Below are 10,056 nucleotides of genomic sequence, written 5' to 3'. Positions count from 1 at the left end.
GAAGATGGGTGAGGAATAGAGTACGTATGGTCGCCGGCAAGAGTTGCGATGACGACTGAGACGGTGGCGAGGAGCCTCCTAGCATGTTTGTACGCCGGAGGCAGTAAGGAGTTTCTTGGCCTTCTGAAACGCCGGAGAGGATGGAGAGCATAGCGATCGGTGATGGTGAGGGGCGAGGAGCTGGTGCGGCGCCTTAGGGTTTCTGGATTTGTGAAGGTTAGAGAAGGAGGAAAGAAAATGGTGAGGGTGTGCGATGAAGATGGAGGTTGATGGGGGAGATCATATTTGTGGCTCGCCGGCAAGAGGAGCGGCAACAACAGCGAATTTTTCCGACAGTTGGGCCATTGTACAGTGAAAATGGAAGATGATGTGAGGAGACCCAAACTTTTAATTTAAAATAATAAATTAAAATTTAATTTGTCAAAATTGCATCAAAACTTTATGATTTTTCTTTTGTCAAAAAAGAAATTATTATAAAAATAAAAAAATGATATGGCAAATTTTATCTGACATGGCGTGTGACATCAGCGCGATTGAGAGTCACGATGAGTTGAAAGGGTTCAATAGGTTGAGTTTAGATGGGTTCAGGGGTCCAGATGACAAAGATGTAAGTAGAAGGGTTCACAATACAAATGCATACAAGTACAAGGGTCCACCAGATCATTTTTGCCAATTTTAAATAAAGTACACACTTTTTTTTTTTTTGACCATATTGGATACAGCAAGATACACAAAACAGAAAATCAGTGCTTTCAAACAATTAGTTAAAATCAATAAAGCTCCTCTGCAAATAAACCTTTGGTATAAACAGTTATCTTTTCACATAAGAGCCAAGTTTAAGAAGAGTAATTCTAAATTTCAACCTAGAAGAACAAAGGAAACATTAGAAATTTGAGTTCATCGATAAAATGTACTTACAAGATTGTGATAAATCACCTCAAAACCAAAAAAGCAAACCTTAGGATAGGTAGAACGAGGAGAAACTTCAGCTGTTCAAGACATTGTCACCATTTGTAATAGGTGGCTCACTCAACTGTTGCCCAAAACTTGAACCATTAGTTTCGGTGAGACCACCTGATTCGGTGATTGTTGTAATCCTCTGCACGTCATCTGATATTTCTGAGGAATGAGCCTTTAACTCATCACCGGTCAGCTTTTCTTTCTGAAACAAAGGCTTCTTAGGTTGACGGATGGCAGCAGCTGCTTCTGTCATTGCAACTGGAGGTGGCTGGGGAGGAACCCACGATCGCTGAACTGGTTGTACTTCAGTTGGTGCAGGAGTATATCCAAACTTCTCTTTGTTCTCAGCTTCGGTTACTGTTATTCTGCCACTCTTGCGTTGCCACCAAGGCGTTGAACTGTCTTGATACTCATAATTCAAGCCATCACCACTCCCTTGGGATTGAAGGAAACTCCTAGAACTGTTCTGATTTTGGCCAATTTCCCAAAGGCTGTGCACGATCAACATAGTAAAATCATTTCAAATTCAAACAAATTATTCAGATTGACTCCACCCCACCTCACCCAAGTTCTCTCACATCAACAGAGAAGGCAAAGGAAAATGCATCAAATAGAAAGTTCTTATCACGAAGAGATGAAACCATAACTTTGTTATCCAAATCAAAGTGACAGTTGTATAAGAATCCATATAGTGATGCGCATACTCCATAAACATCAAATGCAGTCAATAATTAGCAAATACATCAGTTAAGGATTATTACTTCTAATGCTTTAGGCTTGAGCTACAAGAAGGAAGTTTTTCAATGTTGTCCAAATGCAAGCTGCACACTGACTTCAGAAAATGGAACCAGCAGACCCAAAACAAATACGCACAGGATTAATTTTAGAATTAAAGGGTATAGGTTCAGACAAAGAATTTATAAGTATTATCTGCGGAAAAAAAAAATTGTATCAATCCCAATACTGTAGGTAGAACAAAAAATTGGAGGAGAAAGACCTTAGGCTTTGGACCAACATGAGGATTTGGTACAGGCTGGTAAGGATTTGGTGGTTGGTCGTTTATATCCTGCAAAAAAAAGATGTACATCAACATGCAGTTCTCCATTTGAATAGGATTGATGTACCATCAACGAATATCAGAAAATAGAACTATAAAAGTCGATGAGATTAATCAAAAATAAGATGGAAGTCCATTTGTAACTACACAGCTTACCGTAGAATGGGAAATCAAGACTCTTTTATCATCTCGTTCCATGGCAGGTATTCTTCCAGAAGTACTACTTTTCCCTGAATACACAGAAATCCCAGTCAGTTACCTGCTGCTCACTATTCATGGTACCCATCCCTTTATCTTTCTTTAGTCTTTAAGTTAGTTGGAGGATGGGGAATATGAATTTGAAAGCTACCCATGACAATTTTCTCCTCTAAAGAACCTGACATTTATTTTATGATAGCTTTAACTCCAAGACAAATGACAACATTATAGTTTTGATCAAATCCAAAATATATAAATCATAAATGTGAGTGACAACAGAGTGAAGAGCACAAAATCTGAACTGAAACTTTTCCGGACTTGAATGCATTGATCCAGTAGCCAACATCCCATCCTTGCCTCCATATATTCCATTGTACATTGTATTTAATTAGAAAACAAAAGATTCAAGTATAAATATTCCTCAACTTTCTTATTGCAATAATATTATTTCAAAGAGAAGAATACAAAGTAAAAAATAGATTTTCCATAAATGAAATAGATATTGAAAAGAAAAAAAAAGTATATAATAGCCTGAGCAAGCCATAACACTAAGAACTGTTATATCGATACAAATATTAAATCAATACAAAATGAGAATAGAATACTCATGAATAAATGCAGGCAAAAAACCTTTCCTTTTGTTTCCAGTTTATTGGGACCTAGTGGACCATGGTCACTGTGACCAAGCAAATGCAGAAGTTTCCAAATTCAAACGTCTAGCCTTTTACGCTTGAGGATCACAACTCTTATGGAAACCACTAAAGTGAAACAAACCATTACCACAGCATAAGTTGGATAGAAGCTCCTCAGAATATAGGTACCACAGAAAGATCTACGCAGAGTAAAGGAGGAGACACATTTGAGACACTTTAAAATATGCACTGATGTGCAAGCAGGAACTCAAGTGTTTAATCACATATAAACACCATAGAGTAAAGTCAATAAGTTCTAAAGTAAAGTAGCCAAGCCTCAAAGGAAGGTGGAACCAGCAAAATATCCTCTCTCTTTCTCTTTCTCTCCCTCCTTTTATCGCTCAATTAAAGGCACTCGTATTACTCTTTAACCTCAGTAAGTGCAGCTAGAAGCCTACACATTATATCCCTTCCAAAATGCATCCCCTTTAACGTACATGAATGTTACTGCTAACAGCAATAAATGCTCAAAAGGCACATACTTTATTCCATAACCAAAAGTATTTTCCAAATAGTAACTGGAGGTAAAAGGGAGAAATATGAGACAAAGTGGTAGCAGAAGCGATGTTCCGGAAGCAAATGTATACTCACCTTCAAGCTTTTGTAAGGCACTACTCATTGATTTCATCTCTCGTACTTGGTAGTTTAACAGGTTTGTTAGCTCCTCAAAGTACCTTTTCTCTGGAGGACAACAGGTAAAATTGCTAGGAAGATTATTCATTGCAAAAATATTGATGAATGGATAAGCTTAGCATGGTGTAATGCACTAAAAAACAAGCAAGAGAAACTGTTTCAGTATTAATGCAGAGAACTTTACTAACAAACCTTCCGTTTTAGATGCCAGCATCTCCTGGCTTGCGCGGGCCACATCAACAGCTGCAGCAGCTGCTGCTTTTGCAGCAACAGCAGCTTCTTCTGCTAAACTTGGTCTTCCCTTTAGAGTGCCTTTTTCATCTTCTTCTTCCATTACAACCTTGCGAATCCAGGACTTAAACCGGGGTATAATAGTATGCTGGCAAAAGCACATTACCATTTTTAGTGGGGTGATAATGATACTAGCAATATAATACATAGGCTAGAAGCATAATTTCCAAAGATCGATTCAAACCATGAATAAAAATCATCGTTCAATAATTTGAATATTCGAATCTAATAGAATCACGGAATGGAAGAGTCAGAACAATTGATTTTCGTTACTGGGCGAGTTATAAGATAAATAGTGAAATATAGCATCACGGATTCATGCATTGTCACTGCTCCATCCACCATACGAAGTGTTTTAAATATCAGAGAAAAAGTACACTCAACAAATACTCACGGTCACTGTTTATATTCCGTGCTAAAAGTGTCAAATCTCAGAGCAAAACCACATTCACTAGATACTCTTGAATAGTCGAATATCAGATTTGAATGGATTGCTAGTCCTGCTTTTGATTTTTTTTTTCTATGAGAAAACACTAGCTATCAAGCTACTACCAACGTTTAACTACCAGAAGTAAATTTTGAATGTAAACAAAAAATAAAACCAATGGAGAGAATGTTTAATGATTTAAAACCTAATTCTATATATCTGATCAAGTAACAAAAGTGTACCAAACAAGAGATGAACTGATATATTGGCACTATCTTCATAACTATAGGAGGGTAGGGACAAATGGAGAAATCTAGATGTCCTCAAATTGGATTAGAAAGAAAAGCATTTAATGTTTCTACCAAACTATTCCCATAAAATAATTCATGGAATAAGCCCATGAACTTGCACCTTAGAGAAACCAAAAGTAGAGGACAATCAAAGAATAAAGTTTCTCTTTTTAAAGCACTGGTTTTGCACAAAGAAAAGATCTGATATCTGATAATAGTTTAAATTTAGTTTTTGAAAATCGGAAAACCCTCGAGTGTCAACGGTGCATGGTCTGAAACTTGGTGGATAATGGGTCAGTCCCTCTACCCTTTTCCACTTGAATACCTGGCGTTTGACTGCAGCAGTATTCAAACCCCTGATGTGCGCCTAACCTACACCTCACACATTGTGATCTTATAGCTAGATCAATGCCCTAGGGTAAATATTGAATAGAAAAACTAGTTTAAAATTAAAAGAAATAAATAAGAAGCTGCATTCATGTCCAAAAGGAAGATTAGCATGACGCTTTAGTTTTGATAGATATATTATATTCATTTGAAAGAAAGATTAAAAAATCATTAAGGATCACTAAAAAAGTATACATGTACGCAAAAAAAACGTTTTGCCTACAATATTCAATTAGAAGTACTTCGAAAATGTCAACAATTTGAAGATCCATCACATCAAATTCTCAATTAGACAATGACAGGATACATGCTCAATTCAGCAAATGTGGTATCAAGTGGCATGATAGACTTGAAGCTTCTTACAAAGTATACCTTGAGAAGTAAAGCTGTACCAGCTCCTGAAGCAGCCATTACTGCATGAGTCCAATGGAAATGAGAAAAATATCCCATTTTTCTCATGGTATTACTCTGTTGAGCTGATGCAGACTGCAGATTTTGCGATGCAGACAGTGCTTGAGTAGTTGATGAAGATTTCACTTTCTCATATATCATCAAGAAATCAAAGCAGCAATGTCATAAGTCTAATGACCAGAGACATTATCATGGTCTCAATTGAGAAAAACGAATATCAAAACACAACAAAAAGGTTCTCTCTAGAGAATATTAGAATCACCTTCATTTGAAGCTACTGGCTGTGTGGTAGAAACAGTTGGAGTGGGATCCTGTCATTTAGACATGTTTTTGATGTCATCATAATTTTATCACTACATGCGTAAAATTAAGCCAAGATCGAAGGTCAAACACCAGAAAGTTGCCTACCGGAACTCGACAAAAGGCTTCATCTATCTCCTCCTTTGTGAGCCCCTTCCTCTCAAGAAAAGAACGCCTATACATGACTGGAGATCCCCTAACTCTTGGATGTGAAAGAAACTTTACAGCATTTTCGACTTGCTCCTCCCGAACTGGTTCTGAGTTAACAAATACAGAAGCTGGAGAGTTCTCTCTTGTAGCTTCAGGATTGGCATCATGATTATCTTTAGCAGCTGGTTGTGAAGTGGTAGCTGCAAAATCACAAACATAGATGGAGAATTGATTTTTTAAAGATAGATGGAGATTTGTTAAGTGACTAATCCATTCAACTCAAAAAATCTAAAGAACACAAACGCCGAATACAATTAAACATCAAAGAGCAAATGAGTGCATTCTTAGAAGATGAATTAGTAATGTAATGGCTAAGGTGGAGCACAATGATTAGATCTCCTTTCACAGATGAAAAAACTCAACTTTTTCTTGCAAGAGCTTTAAGAGCGTATTAGGAGTTTACTTGTGTTGCAACTTTTGTCTTTCTTCCTTCCCCGGAACAAGATAGTCTCACCCTCTTTGCAAAACAAAAGGTGAAAAATATTCTCTGCCGAAGAAACTCCTTATATCGATAAATGGGTGTGTAGAAAATATAATCCACCAAAGCTCAAGTTAATGAAATAAATAATGTAACAGAAATCTACAAATCAACAAAAATAAAAGTGAATTTAACAAAATTCAACTCAAATGGATGCTCTGCAACTTAGTTTCTCTACCACAAGATGGATGAATAATATTTTTGTAGAACAGATATCAAAGCTACATCTAAATTTGATTTTTTTTCTAAATGCAAAGCATACTCAGAAAAGAGAAAGCACGAGGATATGAGAATTTTAAGGAACCCAGACTCTGCTTTTCGTACAGTTTAGCTTGACTGTTTCTACAGATATTACCTAAAGTTTACTACTGTATGCATATCCAAAGTAGTTACTCCTATGGCATAGGTTCTGCACATGACAATAAGATAATTAACATGTGACTATAACTCCTTGGAGTCTTCAAGGTTCACACGACCTAGTTGCAGTCACCGAGAGATACATTTCCATCCTATCTTTGGACATGCAACATTTCTCCAAAGCAAGATGGTCTCTCCCTCTTCCGGGAAAGAAAAAGGAAAAATAAGTCCTTCATATATCATAAATGGGTATTCACTATTTCCTTCCCAGATGATGTACACGATATACTAAGTAGATTCCAAGTGGAGGGAAGAAATGTTTATTTCAGGCAGTATGTTATTGATCACAGAATTAGGAAGCTTCAATTTTGGGTAGGGTAGATCATATTTGTCTCTTCCACATGTAAAATCTTCTTCTCTATAGATAACAGTCTGTGTATCGGCGTTGGTTATTAAGGGAATTCTCTTATAGTGACTAAGTCGCTCTCCCTTTCAATAACTTAGTAGGAGTGCCATTAGTTTACGCTTGTTGCTCACAGACATTGTCAACAGTGTCAGGAACTGCTGGAGTAGTCTACCTATGGTGGTCAGAAATCTCAGACCAACAACGATATTATCTAGTATCCCAACATGTGAAACATCAAACCACTCCATTCATTTGGAGAATTAAGTTATAGCAACTCCACTAGTTGCTACAGGAACCGTTGAAGTAACCAAAAAAATACTAGAGATTATAATTGATATAAGTGTCTGTCTGGCAACATAAGGATTTAATTTTGGATTCATAAAAGAAAAGTCCACCAAAGTTAGACCAATAATCACCATATGCAACATCAAGTTACTAAAAATGTAACTGCTTCGGAAACCAAAAGTTGCAGCTACCCTCCCCAACCCCTCCCCTGATATTCTACTTTTAAACGGAACCCAATATTTTGTTTTTTTTTAATAATCGTGGTGTCCGGGTAAGCTTGTGCGCAGCTCGACTAATTCCACGAGATACATGCCACCTCCCACCAGCAACAGGTACTAGGTAACTCTATACACCAAAGCTAGGACAAATGGGAAGAAATCACCTAGTCACACCGATGCTCAACGAACCCAATATTTTCGACACGGAACATATCCCATTAAGTTATGAACCCATATTTTCAAGAGTAAAATGTGTTAAGTGGGAAAAAAGTTGAACCCATCAAGTTCAAATCGTGGATCAACCTGTGCCCCAATTACCCAAATGAAAAAAGTGTAGCAGAAGCCTAAATGATACAAAAACTGTAGAAGAACAAATTCACAGGACAAATAAACGAAAAAAAACAGCAATCAGATAGATGGCTCAAGTACACCCTAATATTGGAGAAATCAATCAATAAGGCTTCAAAGAAAAACATACCCGGATTTTGGGAATCAACGTTGAGAGGATTATCAGATGGAGTTTCCATGCTCGCCAACTCCAGTGAGCTGCATTAAATTTTCAGGAAAACAAATTGAGATAAGTGAGTTTCATACCTAAACTATTGAGAGTGTGAGTTTCATACCTAAACTATCACTTTTTAGTTTGAGAAACACACCTCTGAGGTGTGTGTAATGCACTCTCTCTTTTATTTAAAAAAACCTTGACACATGACATTCCACATAGATAAAATATTCCACCTTGACAAAAATTAAATAATAAATTATTAATATTAATAAAAAAATTAAAGTATTACTATCCCCCCAAAATATATATATATATTTTTAAATTAAATTATTTGTCTTACCCCATTCCACCACCTCCTCCCCGTAACCCCCGCGCCCCCACAATCCCCGTCCTTATTTTTAGAAAAAAAACCACTCACTCATTCCCCAAAAAAAATTATATTATTTTATTTTTAAAAAAAATTCTACCCCATCCTATTTAACCCTCCACTTCTAATTTATTTATTTATTTTACATTTTTTTTCGTTTTGTATTATATATGTACATATATTTCTAGGATTTTTTTTACTTGTGTACCATATATAACATAAATAAAAAAATTAAATAAAAAAAGTCTTGCAGCGGCAAGTAACAAATATTTTTGATATATATATGTAACACAAAACGAGAAAAGAAATTGGAAGCGGAGGGTTATGTGACTAGTGGATAGAATTATTTTTTTAAAAATAAAATAATATCTAAATTAGAATTGGAAGGAGGGATGAAGTAAAAAAAAATATTTATAAAAGAAATTTAAACAAAAAAAAACAAAACAAAAAATGGGTCCGGGGTGGGGGAGTGGGGGGTGGAGGGAGAGAAAGTGATGGAGTGGGGTAAGAAAATTATTTTACTTTTTTATTTTATAAAAAAAAAAAATAATTTTGGATAATAATTTTAATCTTTAATTTTAACTAATACTAATAATTTATTTAATTTTTGTCAAAGTGAAATGTTTTGTCCATGTGGAGTGTGATGTAACAATTTTTTAAAATAAAAGAGAGAGTGTATTACACACACCATGGTGAGAGTGGTATAAAAGAGGGAGGTGCGTTTCTCAAACTAATAATTGATAGTTTAGGTATGAAACTCACACTCTCAATAGTTTAGGTATGAAACTCAAAAAACAGGTATAGTTTAGGTGTGTTTTTGAAACTTATCTCAAACAAATTATCAATTCCCAGTCTTCGTCAAAATTGGAAAAAAAAAACGGCATAGACATCGATTAAGTTCATACACACTGGGAATGAGATTGATTACCTAAGACTTCGACGATGATGTCAGAATTCTCCCATGATTTCGCTCATCTCCGACCAAAACTCCTACTACTATAATCAACCATAAAAATAAAGATCAAAATCTTTTGTACCTTTTACGTGTTTTCCCCCCTATTTTTTTCCGTTTGCATTTGCAAGACTACTTTTTATTTTGGGATAATTACAGTTTTAAAAGAAAAAATAATGATTTTATTATTATGGAAAAATTACAGAAATCCCACATTTCAGAATCAGATTAGTGTATCATGTATAAAATGTACATCAGATTAGTGTATCATGTATAAAATGTACATCAGATTAGTGTATCATGTATAAAATGTACATCAGATTAGTGTATCATGTATAAAATGTACATCAGATTAGTGTATCATGTATAAAATGTACATCAGATTAGTGTATCATGTATAAAATGTACATCAGATTAGTGTATCATGTATAAAATGTACATCAGATTAGTGTATCATGTATAAAATGTAATGTATCTTACTTAACGATTAATGTATCTCGCGCATCAGATTAATGTATTAGCGCTTATATTATTGTATCCGTTTGAGAGATTTCTGTAATTATAAACTTTTAATGGATAAATTGTAATTTTTCCTTAAAAGCATGTGATTTCTGTAATTTGCCCTATTATTA

General features: G+C 35.4%; 1 protein-coding gene across 1 annotated transcript; it reads right to left on the bottom strand.

Annotated features, from left to right (window-relative positions):
- Window positions 1–764: 764 nt before the first annotated feature.
- On the bottom strand, window positions 765–9,534 carry LOC102585238 (peroxisomal membrane protein PEX14). Its single transcript, XM_015307682.1, has 10 exons — window positions 9,401–9,534; window positions 8,079–8,146; window positions 5,755–5,996; window positions 5,609–5,657; window positions 5,308–5,471; window positions 3,733–3,919; window positions 3,499–3,588; window positions 2,174–2,247; window positions 1,958–2,026; window positions 765–1,451 (listed from the first exon to the last, which is right to left on the bottom strand). Exons 2-10 carry the CDS (start codon window positions 8,125–8,127, stop codon window positions 1,416–1,418), a joined length of 960 nt encoding a protein of 319 aa, XP_015163168.1. The 5' UTR covers window positions 8,128–8,146; window positions 9,401–9,534; the 3' UTR covers window positions 765–1,415.
- Window positions 9,535–10,056: the final 522 nt, after the last annotated feature.

This window comes from Solanum tuberosum, unplaced genomic scaffold, assembly GCF_000226075.1.
Source record: "Solanum tuberosum cultivar DM 1-3 516 R44 unplaced genomic scaffold, SolTub_3.0 scf00062, whole genome shotgun sequence".
Classification (NCBI taxonomy): domain Eukaryota; kingdom Viridiplantae; phylum Streptophyta; class Magnoliopsida; order Solanales; family Solanaceae; genus Solanum; species Solanum tuberosum.
The sequence above is the reverse complement of the archived record's forward strand: the minus strand, read 5'-3'. Positions and strand labels throughout refer to the sequence as shown.

Bases quoted from the DNA above. Each gene is read 5' to 3' on its own strand.
- LOC102585238 (XM_015307682.1), bottom strand. From the start codon at position 8,127: ATGGAAACTCCATCTGATAATCCTCTCAACGTTGATTCCCAAAATCCG. The intron at 5,997-8,078 runs GTATGTTTTTCT...GTGATTTTGCAG, and splicing joins CGTTGATTCCCAAAATCCGG to CTACCACTTCACAACCAGCT. The intron at 3,920-5,307 runs GTATACTTTGTA...TGCTTTTGCCAG, and splicing joins GTACAGCTTTACTTCTCAAG to CATACTATTATACCCCGGTT.